The sequence below is a fragment of the Lactuca serriola genome, chromosome 7 (assembly GCF_051521515.1).
Source record: "Lactuca serriola cultivar US96UC23 chromosome 7, Lser_US96UC23_V15, whole genome shotgun sequence".
NCBI lineage: Eukaryota > Viridiplantae > Streptophyta > Magnoliopsida > Asterales > Asteraceae > Lactuca > Lactuca serriola.
Window position 1 is genome coordinate 184,572,255 of NC_136414.1, and position 21,014 is coordinate 184,593,268.

The 21,014-nt window shown below is 38.2% G+C and overlaps 1 protein-coding gene across 1 annotated transcript; it reads left to right on the forward strand.

The window, feature by feature from the left end:
• The first annotated feature begins 4,550 nt into the window (after window positions 1-4,550).
• On the forward strand, window positions 4,551-5,204 carry LOC145064622 (uncharacterized). The gene is made up of 2 exons (XM_079012034.1): window positions 4,551-4,995; window positions 5,062-5,204. The coding sequence occupies exons 1-2, from the start codon at window positions 4,551-4,553 to the stop codon at window positions 5,202-5,204; spliced, it is 588 nt and encodes a 195-aa protein (XP_078868160.1).
• The last annotated feature ends 15,810 nt before the right edge of the window (window positions 5,205-21,014 follow it).

Here is a 21,014-nt window from a genome sequence, read left to right on the forward strand (position 1 = left end):
TACTATATGGCATAGCCAATTCGGAGGTGGAACCCTAAATGATCATAGACCAACTAGAGGTCAACATATCAAGGAAAAAATATAAATATATTCTATAGTCCTCCCATGTATTGGATTGTAGTCCTTCATAACTCATAGGTTTCAGTATGAGGCTCTTTCAAGGGAAAAGGATTGGTACCTTTCCTACTACTCTAGTAGTGGGTATTCCTTAAGACCATATGGATACCGACTCGTAGAGCTCTACAACAAATTATTGTTTTTGGGATCCCCATTCAATAATTGTTATAGATAGTTAGTGTCCACAATCACAAGTCCACCCCTAACAACCAATGGTCTGTAGGTATATTGATAGGGATGTATATTTGCATAAATAAAGGAAAACAAAAATATGACACTATAGTTTACATAAACTTATGTAATGTAATGTAATCTAAACACAAGCATACCAAATCAATATCACACCAAGAAAGTAAAGTGTCCAATCACAAATCGTTTTTGGAACTCACTAGTAGACAAAGTAATCAAGAGATATTCACTAAATCGTAAGCATGTTATTAGAGAAAGTTAGCACTTTCCCAAGAAGAGCTTATAGTCCCATAGATCAAAGAATACTTTGTCTACTTTCAAGCTTGGAACTATAACAACCTATTTTACAAAAAAAACATATAATGCATAAACCAAGAGTACCTTCCATGTCACCCAAGATATCAAGCCTCTTCCCAAAGAACAGATCCCTAAAGTGGCATCTCATGTCGGGAAAGGTTGTAGCTTCATAAGAATTTTCACACCAAGATCAAGTTTGAAACCATGATCAATGAAGTTTCGTACACAACATCATGCTAAAATGACATTAACCATGTTAGCCTAAATTACATGTCTAACATAGTTGCATGCATGTTGTGGTTGTATTTTGGACAAATTTATTTCAAACATGTTCATCGCATTCTGAAATGTTCATTTCATTTTGAATATGTGTGCGGGTGGGGTTTACATTACAAACACGCTATCACTTAATATCTAACAAAAATATGGATAAGTAATTACTTACATTAAGGTCCCATCTGATAGTTGCTGACTGAGAATATGCTGACTGGGAAAGGTCTGTCTGAGTAATAAATTCTGACTGAGTAAGAAACCATGATGTTTGATTGTACATTCGACTGAATGTGCTGACTGATATAAAATGACCATTTTACCCAGATGCTTTATATAGCGATTGATAATAATAATAATAATAATAATAATAATAATAATAATAATAATAATAATAATAGTGTATACAAAAACTTCCAGCATAATAGACATTAAATATATTATTTTAGGGATTAAATTACAAAAATCCCTCTAACTTGCTAGTAAACACCATTGATTGTATAGGGGAGACCTAAGTTCTATTCTTGTAACCTCCATTTTCCTCTATTGAGCGAGTCAGCTAACGATGTCTGACCCGACTCGGTCAGATGCATATCAAACAATACCTAAGTTTCTAGGTATTTTAATATGAAACCCTTCAACCTTTTTAGACATGTTCGGGCCTGTTTGATTTCAACTTACCGGGTCCAGTCAGTGCTGACTGCTGACCGGGTCAGCAGTCAGCTGTTTGATAATAACATATATTAGCTTATTCGGTCAGCCCATTCCAATCCATTCTACTTACTCGGTCCGTCCAAAATACTCTTCCTGACTAAATCAGCGCACGTGAATTTGTGCCCTTTCTCGCCTCATCCTTCTCTCGCCAAAATTGAAGACATAAATCGATACCTAGCTGTTCTCCGCCCTCCATCGCACGTCGACTACACATAAATCGATACCTAGCTGTTCTTCGCCCTCCATCGCACGTCGACTACACAGTGCCGGCGATACCTAGCTGTTCTGCTTTTTTTTTTCCTGTTTTGGCTTTTGCTTCTTGAAATCAAAAATCCTTTGATGTTTGTTGTCAAATTACTGATTACATGCTGAAATCTAGAATGCTATAGGATCAAATTTCAAATTTAATCCAATTTAATCTAGAATGCTATAGGATCAAATCCTTTGATGTTTGGCGACAAACACACAACGCCGATTCAACACCAACACTGTTTGTATAAGCATATTCCTAGTTGTGATTTTAATGTATTTGAACTTTAGAGCTTACATAATTTTTCTCTTCGGGAACTTCTACTTCATGACATGGAACTCTATGCGATTGCTACCAAATCAAAGCATAAATATATTCAAGAATCGGAAACTATCACGTTAGGATTGCAAATTATCGGGTTATGAAGTAGGAAGGCCATCACAATCAGAGCTAATAATTTACTGAAAATTTGACCGATTACCTGTTAGGATCCGTATACTGTTCATTCATCGGGGAAAATCATTACAACAGCTTCGCCTTCGTATTCGGGTGTTCCTCTTAAATTATCAATCATCCAAAAACTGCAAGCATATATAAATTATCAAACATTGGGGTTTTATTTGGTGTTTGTGTTATTCTATACTGCAAAAAGGGGGGGGGGGTTTGAAATTACTTATTTCATTATTCTTGGATTCAATTAGATTGAAGGATTACCATAAAATCAATTGACATGAACTCATGAGATGAACTAATGTTTGAATATGTTTGTACATTCTTGTGTGAAATCTGAAATTAAAGATTGTTATATGCTTATGAGATCAAATTTTATTTTGTATGATGAAATCACATATATGTGTTCTTGTTTATAAAAGAGTGTTTTATGTTGTTGAAAATATGATGAAATCACATTTATGTGTTTTTGTTTATAAAATATTGTTAAATATTGTTGTATGCTTATAAAATCAATTCATAATGTGTTTTTGTTTATAAAAGATTGTTATATGCTTATGAGAACAAAATTTATTTTGTATGAGGAAATCACATTAATGTTTTTTTGCTTCTAAAAGATTGTTTTATGTTGTTGAAAATATGATGAAATCACAATTTTGCTTGATTTATTTGTAAACATGTGTTATGTGGATGATTTATTTGTAAATGTGTGTTATGTGAATGATTTAGTTACTTTTTTTTTCTTTTTTACAATAGACATGACGGATAAAAGAACTAGGGTTAGTTGGAAGTCGGAATTGGTGGACAAAACTTTTTTGGAAGCGTGTATACAAGAATTAACAAGTAATGGCCGGGAGGGTAGTGGCCTAAAACCAAGCTCATGGGTTGTGGTCGCGGAGAAATTGAAAACAGATCATAATTTTGTTGTCGACAAAAAACAAATGAAAAACCGATACGACTATTTAAAAGCAAAGTATGCAGTGTGGTTAAAACTTAAAAACAAAACAGGAAATATTTACAATCCCGTAACAAATTCTTTTAACATGACTAATGAAGAATGGGAAGCGGAAGCGAAGGTGTATATATATATATATATATATATATATATATATATATATATATACATATTTTTTAAATTAGATTATTTTTTTTACTACTTTAACAATATTTATTAAATTTTCAAACAGTTGAACAACTATGTAGATAAGCTGAGAAATGCACCCCTCCCTTGCCCTAATCTTTGTACCCAACTATTTGATGGGGCGACCTCGACCGGTGTTCACAGTTGGGGGCCATATTCGACACTACCTCATCCCAATGAAACCTTCAGTACACATGATTTTGAGGATACAGAGATGGAAGAGCCGGCACCTCATCCAGATACCCCAAGCTCAATCGTACCTCAACCTACTAGTGAGGAATCATCTGGGCGGACAAAAAACAAAGGGGGCAAACGAAATGGTCCTAAAGAAACCACACTTGATGATGAGTTGAAAGAAGTTGGAAAAGAAATTATCAAGGCTGCACAAGCATTCACAGAAGCAAATAATCTTGACAAGGAGATGGATGCTTGTATGGCAAGGTTGACAAGCTTGGAGTGGGGAGAATATGATCCGAAATACACCACTGCTCTTATGTTATTTGCTGAAAGTGCTGGCAATAGGAAAATTTGGTTGCGCTTTAACTTGTCAACTTGTGAGTCGTGGGTAACAAATGCAGGAAGAAAGTTTGGATTAGTTGGTTGACTTTAGTATGTTATGGTTTATTGTTTGACTTTAGTATGTTATGGTTCATTGTTTGACATTAGTATGTTATGGTTTGTTGTTTGACTTTAGTATGTTATGGTTTATTTATGTTATGGATTGTTTTCTTAGGTGCACTTATGTTATATGAATTTATATGTTATGGAATGTTATGCTTTTAGTATTTACATGTTACAGTTTGTTATGTTATTGATTTAAATGAAAATTTTATTTGACATCTAACAGGACACATGGATAAAGAATGTGATTTTTTATATTTCCTTATATTCTCGTGGTATTGGTTGATGTTGGTCCGACAAAGGCAAAGAATAATTAAAAGAATAAGAGCTAGCGAACAGGTAGCAAAGGGGTATGTGTATACGCAAGATTTGATACACGGATGTCCTATATAATCTTACGATATGATACGTCTTTCACAAGATGCATTTGTACTATTATGCAATCACTTTACAGAGAGAAATTGGTTGCAATGTAGTAGGACGATAAGCGTTGAAGAGAAGATGGCTATGTTTTTACATGTTATAGGACATAATGAACGTTTTCGAGCTGTTAAAGAAAGATTTCATCACTCCACACAAACGATTCATCAATGTTTTCATGAGGTCTTACGTGCAATGATGTGTTTTGCACAAGAAATTATAGTACCAACCTCGTCTACTCCAACAAGAAATACCTCAGAACGACATAGGCGGCTAATGCGCATATTTCTCGGAGCAATAGGTGCACTCGATGGAACACTTATACATGCAATTGTGCCCGTTGATCAACAAACTCGTTATAGGGGAAGAGGAAAAGGTGAATGTTATCAAAATATAATTGGAATTTGTAATTTTGATATGATATTCACCTTTGTATGGGCTGGATGGGAGGGCATAGCACATGATTCTAAAGTTTTGAAAGAAGTTGCATTTAACCCGACTTCCGGATTTCCATTCCCTCCACCAGGTTTGTATCTTTACTATATGTTTTATTATCTATATTATTTATATGATAATTTTTAATCATCTACAGATAAATATTACCTTTGTGATGATGCATACACCAACACCCGTGGATTTATGGCTCCCTACCGCAATACTAGGTATTGGTTAGTAGATTTTCGAAGAAACAGAGCTTTAACTAAGGAAGAAATGTTCAATCATGCTCATGCATAACTTAGAAATATCATTGAACGTGCTTATGGTGTATTGAATGCGAGATTTCCAATTTTAAAACGAATGACTCCTTATCCTTTTCAAGTGCAAAGAGATATAGTCATTGCTTGTGTTGCGATCCATAATTTTATATGGAAATATGATATTCAAGATGACTTATTTACGAACTTTGAACAAAACATTATGGTTACTCCTAATGTGGGTGGTGGAGGAAGTGAGGGCCAAAACATAGAAGGCATAGAATGGGGTTCATAAGTCGTTGACTATATGACTACTTTGCGTGACCAGATTGCTAATTAGTTACTTTCAAATGGTTCACGTTAAATGATATACTTTTTAATTATGTATGACAATTTGTATTTGGATTTTGTATTACACTTTGTATTTGGATTTTAATTGATGTATGTTTAATTTGGATTTTATATGATAATTTGTGTTTTTATAATTATTTTATCCAACACAAGAAACAACAAAAGGGTAATATGGTCATTTTTTCATTCAGTACAATCATTCAGATAAATTATCAAACAGCATAAACTCAGTCAGATATGAACTCAGTCAGCATTTCTAACCCAGTCAGTTTCTAACCCAATTAGCTCTAACCCAATCAACAACTATCAAACGACCCATTCATTGGATTCCGAATAGGGTTTCACACTTCAAACTTCAGTTTTTCACTTTATAAAACAAGAATAAGTTAAAGAGAATATAAAAACATAGTTACAACATATCAGCAACACAACTTCTTCACCATCTGAGTTTATTTCATCAAAATTAAAAGCATCCAAAATCCTATTACATGATATTGTGGGTACCACATTTCGATTTCCTTTTAAGTAGCGAGACCAGTCATTTGGATGTATAACACAACCAATTTCGAGTCATGAACGACATATTCCTGATTGGTTGGTAGTTTCTTAAATACCAAATAATTGGATGTTTTCTTTAATATTAAATTAAATAATAGCCATTTTTTTCAATATTTTTTTATTATTTTAGTATTCCCTGTAGTATAACTTTTTACTATTTATATCATAATCTTGTTATTATGTTAATTTTATGTAGATTTTGTATAAGTTGTTATGTAAAATAATATTAAAAATAGTAAGTTTATTATATTCAGAAATATTTTTACACGGATCATATATATATATATATATATATATATATATATATATATATATATATATATATATATATATATATATATATATATATATATATATATATATATATATTGGCTAAAAGAATTAAGTATGTTATGTTGTCTAATAAAATAATAGAAAAAATATTTTATATTTTGTATTTAAACTTTTGAAACAACAAACTACCATATATATATATATATATATATATATATATATATATATATATATATATATATATATATATATATATATATATATATATATACTTAAAAAGTAAAAAAATTAATAGAACTTAATTTTATTTTAATCAATATTTTAGTTATTTGAATGTATATGTGTATCATTTATTTTGATTTGAAGGAAACATGGACTACACCCTTTTTTTTTCTCTATGACTTGACAATATGGTACATAGAATAGAAATGTTTTACGATAAAGTTTTATTTCTATTTATATTGACGGAGAAATCAGAAATCATTATTTTCTATTCAAATCTGTCTTTTACTTATTGAAACCACTCACGTGTCATCCCAATCCTATCCTCTACGCGGGTCTTAACGAATTTAAGAGACGACAACGAGCAAGGACCATTCATCGGGTAGTAGACATGTCGGCAACAATAAGATGACTTTAAAATAAATATATAATTCAATGTTTGAATTTTTATTTTATTGTTACATTATTTATTATATCATTAATCATTTTAATATTCAGGGATATACAAGTTTTATTTTTATTCAAATGTGTTTGCTGGCAAACCTTATGGGCTTGAATATATTTATTTGGTTATTTTACTTACTTGTATTTTACTTGCAAATAGATGACAATTTTGTGATTCATGAATTAAAACTATTAAATCGTGCAAACAATAACTTTTTTTTTTATTTATTGTTTAAAATTTATCTAAATTGCTTGTATAATTTTTTGTTTTTAGTTTACAAAAAATATTATTAGTCTATAATGAAAATAGTATAGTATACAATTCTAGCTTTGGAATATATATATATATATATATATATATATATATAGAGAGAGAGAGAGAGAGATAGAGAGAGAGGGAGAGAGAGAACGACTTAAGTATACATATAATACATTACTCTTAAATTTACACATTTTTATTTCAATCGAAACTTGGACCCTTAATATTTTAAGTGAACGTAAACTTTTGATATCCCCCCCCCCTCTTTTTTTTTTTGTTAAGAACTAGTCTATTACTATTAAATTTTTACATATTAAGCCTAAAACAAAAAAATTTGACTATGGCTTTCACTGTTCTCCAATTTTTATACATATTATACTTTCGACCCACAACTCAAACGTTCAAGCTCCGTTAGGCTAAAAGTGGTATGCCTTCTCAATATTAAATCAAAGTGTTGCATCACAATGTTATATATGAGTTTTTTAAAATACTCAACAACATGCTTTAAGAACTTTATTCTCGTGAAATGATAATACAATACTAAGGGCATTTACAATGCATCAAACTTCTTAGAGTTTAATAGATTGATACTTCATCATTTTATTTGCTATACAACTCTATATTAATTTTCCTATAATGCATTGTGTAACATCCCGACTCTTAGGTATAAATTTACATGTTTATTATATTCATATTGATATATTATATTCATATTGATAGGTCAACTCAACGAGTTGGAGGCCCCAACTCGTCGAGCAGAGACTGAGATTGGCCGCGTGATTTTAGAGCCAACTCGACGAGTTGGTGGACTGAACTCGACGAGTTGGAGCTGAGTGTGAAAACCTTAATTTCTAGGGTTTGCACCCTATTTAAAGGACCTAAGTCCTTTACACCGCCTCCCTCATCACCTTATCACCTAGAGACAAACCCTAATCGAGCTATCTTCCATTTTGAGGGTGTGTAAGGCTAAGAGTGTGTGTTTTTGGTGCATTCCTTGAAGAAACTTGAAGAGTAAAGGGCTTGGAAACAGAATGAGTCTTTAGATCCGACATCCATTTAGTTGTAGCAGTCATTTGAAGGTAAAAAGCTATTACCTTGATCCCTTGTTTGTTAGATCTCTCCATTAGAGAGTTTATGGCCATTTCTAGCTTCTTCTTGAGTCATTATTGGTTTTGAGCATGCCTTGAAGCAAAGACTTCATATATGGACACTATTAGACCCTTTAGGCCTAAAGACGTAAGCTTTAACAAGCTTTGGCAAATATTTATGCTTTAAACCCCTTGTTGAGCCTTGTTTTGGAAAAGTTAGCCCCTAAATGTCATGCATGGACGTAAAGCTTTCATATTTACGTGGTATCTCATCCCTAGAAGGCTAGATCCAGAGTTTGGGGCCTTAGTCTCGCTTAAAGGCGTCTGAATGAGTGACAGGTCTAAATGAACTCGAAGAGTTTGTAAGCCAACTCGATGAGTTGGCTAGGGTTTTCCCTGATATTCTGGACACTGTGCAAACTCGACGAGTTGATGAGACAACTCGGTAAGTTGACTCGAATCTTCCCAATTTTCTGAGAACAGGAGGAACTCGACGAGTCGCATAGATGCACTCGACGAGTTAAGTCAACATTGACTGTTGACTTCCATTGACTTTTAGGGTTTGGTCAAGTTGTGGACTTTGGAGACCATGGAGGAGGTAAAATGGTCTTTCACCCTTTTTGAGATTTAGTAGAGGAGTTAGCTTAACATCTTTGAAGTAGAATTATTAATTAGAGATGATTGTGATATATGTAGGCAGAGTCTAGATCGATAGTTGGAGTACGAGACATACTTGCTTTACTTACGAGGTGAGTCTTCTCACTATACTTACCTAAGTGGTAATTAGTGAGCGACCGGAGGTTCATATTTATGTTATCGACCGGAGGGTCTTATGTGCTTATATTGAGACATGTGATATTATGCTTTCTGTCTTTGTGATTTATGTTGTATATTATTCTGTGCATTTATTGAGATAGGCCCAAAGGGTCCAACCGAGTTGTGAGACCGGAGGGTCTTCACTGAGACACATTACCAAAGGGTCCTTATCGAGATATAGCCACGAGAGGATAATTATTTTTGTGTGGTATTTTAGAGAACTCACCAAGCTTTGTGCTTACAATGTTGTGTGAAATGTGTTTCAGGTACATCTCAAGATCACGGAAAGGTGTCGGTATGATTGTACACACTAGCTTGTTGATTTATGTTTTGAGGATTCTGTGATATGTGACAAACAGTTTTGATGATTGGGTTTTGAAACATTTATAATTTGGATATGAAATATGTTAAACTGTGTTTTGTGTGGATTTAAAAATGAAAAATTTATTTGAAAATTTTGAGTGTTACAAATTGAACTCAATAGAGTTCAATAGAATATATATTTAATAGTTAAAGTGTTTGTTTTTTTTTTCCATTGAAGGGTTCAATGACCATTGAACTCCACATTCATTAAATGCAACATGTCATCCCATAATGGTAGGGTTTAATCTATTGAATGCCAATTAGACATGCTACCTCATTTAACTCTCCCATTGAATATGTGTTGTGGATGCTCTAAGATAGTAATACAAAAGTTCAATACATAAACGAAAAGCAAGTAAGCAACCCGACTCCTATCTAATGCTATATACCTTACTTTGTCTCTTTGCTTATTTTAACGTCTTGTGAATTGTATACATACTTGAGAAACAATTTATACATGTATAAAATTAAGTCCACAAAAACTTGTTGAACAAAAATATGTACTAGCAATGCCTTATGAAACATGTTTATAAACACATAATCATGTAATGCGCTTTTCATGTACATCATAACCACGAGACCTCATAAACTTTCTCGATATGCATAGTGGAAATTCTCTTATAATTTCTTGTCACACATTTCTAAATACACAAATGGGCTAGTCATATATATAGTATATTGTTTTTTTCATGCACGTGGATCCATGCCACATTGGGAATTTGGGATGCATGTCATTTTTATAAGTTTCAACATAATGGGTCTTTGACTGTATTAGCAAACCTTGTTAAACAAAAACACGCATCACAGTGATTTGTAAAATCATGCTTATAAACAAATACACATGTTTCACACCTTTCATGTGAAAGTCCAATACAATGAGATCCCATAACTACTATCCATATGCACAATGGAAACTGTTTGCCATTTCCTAGAGGTGCACACGTATGGGTGGACCTAAAAAAAAACGGTTTGCAAATTTTTTTTTATAGGTTGTACCCATATATAAAAAAATTTAAGATTTACATTAGACGGATAATGGCGGTTTATGGTCCTTTAATACGGTGTTGTTGTTTAAGTGGCCTTAGCGGTTTTTCCATGAATCTGTATGGATTTTAGTGGTCACAGTTACTTATGGTCTGTATGGTAGTATGGTAGATGTTTGGCTACCATGAGCTCTATAGCAGGTCGGCCAATATTGTGCGCATGGCCATGCCAGATCTGGAAAAGACTGGTTTGGTCAACGCCAGTTCTAAGGGTTAAAAGTTTAGCTTCCTTAGGACTTTGGTCCAAAGTGATTTTTTGTTAATCTAAAAAATCTCAACAATTGAGAGGATGAAAAGTTGGCATGTTTTGGACATGCCATAATAGGGAATGGAATCTCTTTTATTATATTCCAAAATACAAAGGTGGTTGGTTTGATGCGAGGTGCATCTTTTCGGATTTTGATATGATTTGGAATGGGTTTTGGGGGTTTATGTTCAAACTGGTTTTCCCCGAACAAAAAAGAATTCAAACCGGTTTTTTTGGTAAGAAAAATAAAAAGAGGGAACTCGTGTAATCAAATATTAAAATTGATATAGGAATAAAACTCGCTTTTAATTTTAATTTGTACTAGTGTGAGACTCATATATTACATTGATTAATTTAAACAAAAAATTAAATATAAAAGTCAAAATATTTGAGAAAATTGAATTTATAAGAAAATAAGAAAAATAATGATTTATTATAATAGAAATGTTTTTTATTTTTTAAATTTAAACAAATAATTTAAATAAATAAAATAAATTAATGAAATTTAATTTTGAAAATTTTGAAATTAAAAGGTAAGTTTGTTAATGAAATTAATATCTATTTATTACTACATTTATTGCAATTACTACATTAAAATATATGTGGAATTTAATAAAATAGAAAAACTTATAAAATGACATGTGAAAAAAAAATTAATTAAAAATAACCACAAAATGATATTTGATAAATTGAATGAGAGTGTGACAAGTGACAAAAAAAACTTTCATTTATTAGAGAGGACTATATGTGAGACCCATATAGTATACGAGTTTATGAAAAAAAAAGTTTAATATCAATATGTAACATTCGTTTATAAAGTAATTGAAAAAAGAAAGTATATCAATGAGTTTGTAACATTTATGTGAATTAATTCTCAAATTAATTGTAACACCCGAAATCAGAAAGGTCAAGAAAGGAAAGGAAAAACTTTAAGTTAAAGAGGGTTGACTCGTCGAGTCCAGGGAGGAACTCGGCGAGTCGGAGCGGGATCCGGGTGTAAAGCAAGTGACCGACTCGGCGAGTCGGCAAGTGGACTCGGCGAGTCAGGTCTGGGTTGGGAAACCCTAATTTCGGGACTTGGTACCCTATTTAAGCATCGTAATCTCTTTCTTAGGGCTCATTTGCGGCCCTATAGTCCAGAACCAGAAACCCTAAGCCTCCATTGTTGTTCAATCAAGATTTCTTGCCAATTTGGGTGATTTGAAGGAAGAAGGAAGAAGGAAGAAGGCACTCTTTGGGGATTCAAGAATTGGCAGAAGATCCATAACTTGTTAGGTTTTCCAGAGCATTTGAAGGTAATGAGTCGCAACCTTCCCTCTTTTGCATATATATCAACCTTTATCTTGGGATTTGGGACTTTTAGGACAAGTTTATGAGCTATTTCGAGTTAGAAGCCCAGATCTGAGGTTGCTACTTCAGATCTATGTGTATCTTGGCCTGGAGAATCATAAAGCATCAGTCTATGGGTTGATTGTTGAGCCCCTTTGTCTCAAACCCTAGTTTATAGTGATTCGAGCCTAGATCTCGTTAGCTACACGTAAAGTTTGCCACTTTACGTAAGGAATAGGCTTTAGAAGTGTGGATCTACAGTTTGGAGTCCATGCATGACTCTAAAGTCCTCTGCATGTATGTAGATCTGATGGGACTCGGCGAGTCCTTCGAGTGGACTTGGCGAGTAGCTTGAAGATGAGGAGGAACTCGACGAGTGGGATGAACAGCTCGTCGAGTCGGATGAAGTTAAGCATGAACTCGGCGAGTTGGAAGAACAACTCGACGAGTTGGTTGAAGATTGCCTTGGACTCGGCGAGTCAGGTCGCGAAACCCCAAACCCTTCGAGTTGAAACTCGAATCAGTGAGTCGGGTGGAGACTCAGCGAGTTGGAAGGTCAGGACTCGGGAATAGTTGACTCGGCGAGTCATGGGCTGACTCGGCGAGTCGAGTCGCGAATAGAAAGACCCTGAGCATATGAACTCGGCGAGTTGTTAGGTGGACTCGGCGAGTAGGGTTGACCTGGAAGGTTGACTTTGACCAGGATTTTGACCTTGACCAGAGTTGACCTAGTGACCTTTGGAGGTCAGTTGGACTAAGTGTTATATTGACATTTGAAGCTCGAGGAGCTAGTGGACCAGCAGTTCGGAGTCATAGGTCAGGTAGCAGTCAAAAGGATTAGCAGCATCAGTTCAGCAGTCTTAGGTGAGTTTCCTTCCAGTAGGAACGGGTCTAAGGCCACAATGCCGGCCTGTTCAGTTAGCAGTAGTTTTTGGGCTTCGGTCCAATGCAGTAGTTAGTATGTTTGACGCCTCTGTGGCTCAGACAAGAGTTATGTGCTTATGCTAATTGATATGTGATGTTATGATCAGTCAGCTTCGGACTTCGGTCCGATGTAGGGGACAAGGTCCCAGTCAGTCAGCTTCGGACTTCGGTCCGATGTAGGGGACAAGGTCCCAGTCAGTCAGCTTCGGACTTCGGTCCGATGTAGGGGACAAGGTCCCAGTCAGTCAGCTTCGGACTTCGGTCCGATGTAGGGGACAAGGTCCCAGTCAGTCTGCTTCGGACTTCGGTCCGATGTAGGGGACAAGGTCCCAATCAGTCAGCTTCGGACTTCGGTCCGATGGAGGGGGCAAGGCCCCAGTATGTGCTTTATATGTTATTGCATGGTATGTGGTAGTTTGGGGGAGCTCACTAAGCTTCATGCTTACAGTTTCAGTTTTGGTTTCAGGTACTTCCGCAAGTAAAGGGAAGAGCTCGGGATGATGGCATCGCACACACCACAACTTCAGTTTTTGTCCTGGGAGTTGATACAGTTTTCTTAGATATGTTTTGATACAGTTGTGACTCAGTTTTCTCACAGTATTTTAGTACGATTTGAGATACATAGGGTATGGTTTTATTATATTATACTCAGATTTATGGTTTTTGGTTATATTAAAAATGAAATTTTCGGGTCGTATTTTTGGGTCGTTTCAAGTTGGTATCAGAGCCTTGGTTTGAGGGATTCAGATACACTTCCGGGTGTATCTAAACTCAAACTAAGGGGAAAATAAAAAGGTTTTTATAAGGAAAATGTTTTCTAAAGAATTTTGAAAGCACTTAGAAAGAAAGGAATTTTTAAACGAAATAAGGGTGTGGTGCATGTGATCAGCCGAGCTCAAGTAAGTACTCCCAAATTACCCATACAAGTTTATTAGTTCAGTTTCAGTTTTAGTTCTAGTTTCAGTTTCAGTTCCAGTAGAACATCATGCTAGTATAGGACTAAGGATCTAGGAGGATGCCTTATGTGCCTGCTATATGTGTTTCAGCTTTATGAGTATTGCATGCTAGTATTGAGCAGACAGCAGTAGGATAGCCTGTTTAAGTTATGCCTGATAGTATGAGTTTAGCATTGTATGCTAGTACAGTTTCCTCGTTATGGGGTTAGGATTGCTTGAGTAGTTTCTTGTGTCCGAATGCTGCTTGCTTTGTGCTTTGTGGGACTTTGAGTGATGGGAGTTAGCCATCAGGTGAATACGTCACGTCACATGTGATCAGGGTTGAATAATCTCAGAGTGTTGGATTTGGCCCTATTGTGCATCTCTTGTTTGAGTCCAACCGTTGTAGGGACGAGCTTTTTACTCGAAGGATTATCTGAGCCTCATCACATGTGATGGTATTCAGGTGATGGCTAATCAGCATTATAAGGAGGCCTTCAGCAGCTGAGGACTGGTTGAGTGGAGTTAGAGATTTCCCTAGGGCAAGCCTAGGATGAGAGTAGCAGAGACCAGTAGTAGAAAAAAGGGGACTTGGTGGAGTTGACGTAACTCTTGAGGAAAGTACGGATAGATGTGGAAGGTAGTATGGGCCCGTACTACTGAAAGCAGAGGATCCATACTTGATTCAAGAGGGGCCAAGGCAAAACCAGGGAACTAGTAGAGGGTGTGAGAGATCCCTCAGCAGTAGTGTGTGAGATCCCTCGAGTTTGGATGAGTATTGTGATGTAGTGATGGCAAGTTGCCGAGTATAGTGACGCTACGTGGTAGACTAGATGGTAGTTTTGGTCATGACAGGGGATCAGGCTCGGACTCTGGAGCCGGGCAGATTGAGGATCAGATGAGAGAGTTCATTTCATTTGAGAACTTTGTGCAGTATCACTGACCAGACTCCTGTGATCCTCAGTGTGATCAAGGAGGGCATTATGGAGATTGGTGATGAGAGGCCGAGTGCATTCTGCACTGGGATAGCACTCATGATAAAGACCCGTACGTTGATGTTTCGGGAATTCACAGTTTGTGAGGCTTCAGATTGTCATGGGGGTTAGGGACGCCATTGTTAGTGGCAGATGATTGGCAGATGTTGCCAACACTTTCTGTACCAGACGTTGTCTCGAAAGGAAACAAGATCTGACTTACTTCCTGTCTCCTGAGGGATAGAGCACGAGATGGATTGGAAGGGGTTGGTAGTGAGTTGAGGGATGATGTGGTTGATGCTATGTCATGGGATGACTTCCAGACCAGATTTTGGGCAGAGTGTGCCCAGGCGATTGAGGCGCAGCGGTTGGCGCCAGAGTTGTTAGATCCTCACCAGACGAATGAGATTGTGGCAAAGATCACTGCCAAGCCTCGGGAAAGAGCTTATATGGTACCACAGTATGCAGTAGATGAGGAAATGAAGAAGGAAAGTTATCAGGACATACTGTAGAATGATAGCAGGGAGATCATGAGTATCTAGGGGTGCAAGACCCTGAATGATATGACTTCTAGAGCTCGAGAGCGGGATATTGACTTGGAGCACATTAGTAAGAGGGAACCAAATCAGTTGCTTATAGTGAGGGGTCTCGGGAGGAGACCGTAGATTTCATTTTAGCTTCCAAGAGACCAGCAGAACCAGATTCGGTGCAGCACTTGCAGGAAACTGCACAAGAGAGCCTTTCGTTCCAGATGTTTGAGAAAGTGTAACCCTGAGTTATCCTCAGTTTGTGTCTGAATTGTATTTTTATGAGATGTTATAAGCCAATTGCATACCGAGAAGCATTGGCGAATAGTGATAGACCAATTCCCCAAATTGCGGGATTGGGAGAGTACAACGCCATCTTGGTTTATTCCAAGACTGAGGAGCGGCACAAGAAACACCTGAGAAAGGTGCTAGAGACTTTGAGGAGGAAGAGAAGTTTCGCAAGGTTCCTTAATCGTGAGTTCTGGTTGCGCGGGGTGCAATTTCTTTGGGTACCTCGTCAATCGGAAGGATATTCTAGTTGATCCGGTCAAGTTAGGGGCCGTGGTGCAGTGGGAGATTCCGAGGTCTCCAATTGAGATTCGGGGCTTCCTAGGTCTAGCGGGCTATTACTAGAGATTTATTCGTATTTTTTTTTAGAAGTTGGGTGATCTTTTTGGATTAGCTGGTGTTGAAAACACTAGAAAGGGGTAAGCGTGGTTCTAGCAGATTAGTCATGGGTGGTAAGAAGGATCGGTAATCCTTTCGACCAGTGAGCAGTAAGGAGTTAGCCGAATCCAAGTGGGGGAGAACCCTCCGAGTATACAAGGATAAGAGCCACGTAGACCCAGAATGAGTGCGTGGCCTCTGAGAAGAAAAGATAGTAGCACAGTGATGGATGGATTGAGAAGTTCAGAATTGGGAGTTCGAGAACTTTCCCAGCAGTTAGTTCATGTAATCGAGATGGTTAGAAGCTGGTTGGGAATCCAGGATTGGAGGACCACCTGTAGGGCTCAAGTGAGTCGGAATGAGGATCCTGAGAATGGTTAACAAGAGATGTTTTTCGTATTAGTAGCCAGTGACTGAGTCAGCATGCAGGATTGTGTAGATTCAGGAGTTGGGAGTTTGGAAACTTCCCAACAATAGCTTCTTGTATCCGGATTAGTAGACGGTTGGTTTGGGAACCAAGCCGAAGAGCTCCTCGACGAAGCGCTAAGTATATCAAGGATATAAGAAGTCGAGGATGATACAGTATTCAAGGACTGAGGGCTGGTTTTGAGGAATCAGGATGAGGAATCACTAGCGGGACTAAGGATAGTCAGGATGCCCTCGGGATAGTAGTAGTAGTGTTGTAAGTCTGCGGGGGTAGCCGTAGCATTCACTAGCAGTCAGATAGTAGTAGTAGTGTTGTAAGTCTGCGGGGGTAGCCGTAGCATTCACTAGCAGTCAGATAGTAGTAGAGTGTTGTAAGTCTGCGGGGGTAGCCGTAGCATTCAGTAGCAGTAAGATAGTAGTAGTAGTGTTGTAAGTCTGCGGGGGTAGCCATAGCATTCACTAGCAGTCAGATAGTAGTAGTAGTGTTGTAAGTCTGCGGGGGTAGCCGTAGCATTCACTAGCAGTCAGATAGTAGTAGTAGTGTTGTAAGTCTGCGGGGGTAGCCGTAGCATTCACTAGCAGTCAGATAGTAGTAGTAGTAGTGTTGTAAGCCTACGGGGGTAGCCGTAGCATTCACTAGCAGTCAGATAGTAGCGGAGTGTTGAAAGTCTACGGGGGTAGCCGTAGCATTCATTAGCAGCCAGATAGTATTGGAGAGTTGTAAGTCCGCGGGTGTAGCCGTGACTTTTATCAGATTGGTAGGCAGCATGAGCATGTTGTTGAACGCGGGAAGGCAGTAATTCCCACCCGTTCGGGTGTAGCAGTGAGGATATGGGAATCCACAGGTTAGATTTCGGATTTCCCAAATGGTTCAGTTATGGCTAAGTCAGCAATTTGGCTATAGATCGTCACATCAGTTATGAGATCAGAGTAGCAGTGGACCGTTGGGGTTCGGGTATGTTAAGGGCTACCGTCAGTCTGGGAGCCATCATGTTGTTAGTCGTGGAATTGATGATGTCAGGATGTGACGTATGGGCCCGATCGATTGGATCGGAAGGTTGTTAGAGCATCAGTGACAGGATAACTAGTGGAAACTAGTTCCAGAGAAAGATTTCATTCAGAAGTCGTGGGAGCGACTAAGTAAGGAGTCCTTTGACTCCACAGTTGAGTTGGAACTCAGTGTTTCAGTCAGTTCAGTGCATCAGGTAGTTCAGTGTTTCGGGCAGTTCAGTGTTTCAGTCAGTTCAGTGTTTCAGGCAGTTCAGTGTTTCAGTCAGTTCAGTGTTTCGGGCAGCTCAGTGTTTCAGGCATGTTCAGTATTGCAGGCAGTTCAGTGTTTGGATAGTTTCAGAGTTTTGGACAATATTAGTATTTGTGTTGGAATGCAAGTGCTGACAGTATAGTTGGTTGATTTGAATATGGCAAGTCCCTCTCAGCAGGATCAGTTGAGCCTTCTGCCAAGTATAAGTGATCTGTAAGGATAGCTAGGCAGGTAGCTTTTCTTTCAGGATGGAAGGCTCGAGTTAGTAGTCAAATGAGAGATAAGTAGGCTGGTTCCAGCAGCATCGATTCAGTATGGATGGCTGAATGGATAGAACAGTTATAGATAGTCCAAGTATCTTCCGGAGTCGCTGGGAGCGACTAGGAGATTGCGATGGAGTGTAGTGACCGGTGGGAGTCCGGTAACTCAAATATCGACAGATTAGTTAGACCAGGGTAGTCTCAGTGCATCCGGTAGGCGGACGAGGGGCAACAAAATTTTCAGTCGGAGGAAGTAACGTTGAGGAAATTATGGAAAATAGAAGGATTCAGTATGTACCAGCAGTAGTGACCAGCATTGTGAGTGGCTAGAGTGATGGACAAAAGGGTGTTAGTTTTCCCAGTCAGAGAGCTAGAGGCAGTTCACAGGACGGTTGGCCATAGCAAACTTCGAGGACGAAGTTTAGTTTAAGTGGGGGAGAGTTGTAACACCCGAAATCAGAAAGGTCAAGAAAGGAAAGGAAAAACTCTAAGTTAAAGAGGGTTGACTCGTCGAGTCCAGTGAGGAACTCGGCGAGTCGGAGCAGGATCCGGGTGTAAAGCAAGTGACCGACTCGGCGAGTCGGCAAGTGGACTCGGCGAGTCAGGTCTGGGTTGGGAAACCCTAATTTCGGGACTTGGTACCCTATTTAAGCATCATAATCTCTTTCTTAGGGCTCATTTGCGGCCCTATAGTCCAGAACCAGAAACCCTAAGCCTCCATTGTTGTTCAATCAAGATTTCTTGCCAATTTGGGTGATTTGAAGGAAGAAGGAAGAAGGCACTCTTTGGGGATTCAAGAATTGGCAGATGATCCAGAGCTTGTGAGGTTTTCCAGAGCATTTGAAGGTAATGAGTCGCAACCTTCCCTCTTTTGCATATAGATCAACCTTTATCTTGGGATTTGGGACTTTTAGGACAAGTTTATGAGTTATTTCGAGTTAGAAGCCCAGATCTGAAGTTGCTACTTCAGATCTATGTGTATCTTGGCCTGGAGAATCATAAAGCATCAGTCTATGGGTTGATGGTTGAGCCCCTTTGTCTCAAACCCTAGTTTATAGTGATTCGAGCCTAGATCTCGTTAGCTACACGTAAAGTTTGCCACTTTACGTAAGGAATAGGCTTTAGAAGTGTGGATCTACAGTTTGGAGTCCATGCATGACTCTAAAGTCCTCTGCATGTATGTAGATCTGATGGGACTCGGCGAGTCCTTCGAGTGGACTCGGCGAGTAGCTTGAAGATGAGGAGGAACTTGACGAGTGGGATGAACAGCTCGTCGAGTCGGATGAAGTTAAGCATGAACTCGGCGAGTTGGAAGAACAACTCGACGAGTTGGTTGAAGATTGCCTTGGACTCGACGAGTCTATTCTTGGACTCGGCGAGTCAGGTCGCGAAACCCCAAACCCTTCGAGTTGAAACTCGAATCAGTGAGTCGGGTGGAGACTCAGCGAGTTGGACAGGTCAGGACTCGGGAATAGTTGATTCGGCGAGTCATGGGCTGACTCGGCGAGTCGAGTCGCGAACAGAAAGACCCTGAGCATATGAACTCGGCGAGTTATTAGGTGGACTCGGCGAGTAGGGTTGACCTGGAAGGTTGACTTTGACCAGGATTTTGACCTTGACCAGAGTTGACCTAGTGACCTTTGGCGGTCAGTTGGACTAAGTGTTATATTGACATTTGAAGCTCAAGGAGCTAGTGGAGCAGCAGTTCGGAGTCAGAGGTCAGGTAGCAGTCAAAAGGATTAGCAACATCAGTTCAGCAGTCTCAGGTAAGTTTCCTTCCAGTAGGAACGGGTCTAAGGCCATAATGCCGGCCCGTTCAGTTAGCAGTAGTTTTTGGGCTTCGGTCCAATGCAGTAGTTAGTATGTTTGACGCTTCCGTTGCTCAGACAGGAGTTATGTGCTTATGCTAATTGATATGTGATGCTATGATCAGTCAGCTTCGGACTTCGGTTCGATGTAGGGGACAAGGTCCCAGTCAGTTAGCTTCGGACTTCGGTCCGATGTAGGGGACAAGGTCCCAATCAGTCAGCTTCGGACTTCGGTCCGATGTAGGGGACAAGGTCCCAGTCAGTCAGCTTCGGACTTCGGTCCGATGTAGGGGACAAGGTCCCAGTCAGTCAGCTTCGGACTTCGGTCCGATGTAGGGGACAAGGTCCCAGTCAGTCAGCTTTGGACTTCGGTCCGATGGAGGGGGCAAGGCCCCAGTATGTGCTTTATATGTTATTGCATGGTATGTGGTAGTTTGGGGGAGCTCACTAAGCTTCGTGCTTACAGTTTCAGTTTTGGTTTCAGGTACTTCCGCAAGTAAAGGGAAGAGCTCGGGATGATGACATCGCACACACCACAACTTCAGTTTTTGTCATGGGAGTTGATACAGTTTTCTTAGATATGTTTTGATACAGTTGTGACTCAGTTTTCTCACAGTATTTTAGTATGATTTGAGATACATAGGGTATGGTTTTATTATATGATACTCAGATTTATGGTTTTTGGTTATATTAAAAATGAAATTTTCGGGTCGTATTTTTGGGTCGTTTCATTAATAAAATGATAACCTTAGATGAATAGAATAAGAACATTCCATATATATATAACCGTAAGAGTAAAAAACCTCAAAAAATAACAAGTGAAAAATAAAGAAATGAAAGAAAACGAAAAAAAATCATGTGACAAAATGAAGGAGGATAAGACCTGTCCCAAAAATACATTCAGAGAGAATTTCGATTCCAATTTTCGATATGATTTTTCCTTAAAATACGAAAGTCAGTCATATATGTCCATATCGGATGAAGAATAACCAGATTTTGATCAAATCGGTTTCAAACCAGTTTTGACATTGAATAACCGATTTCGTGTAGGCCTCTAGTTTGATGATCATGAATAT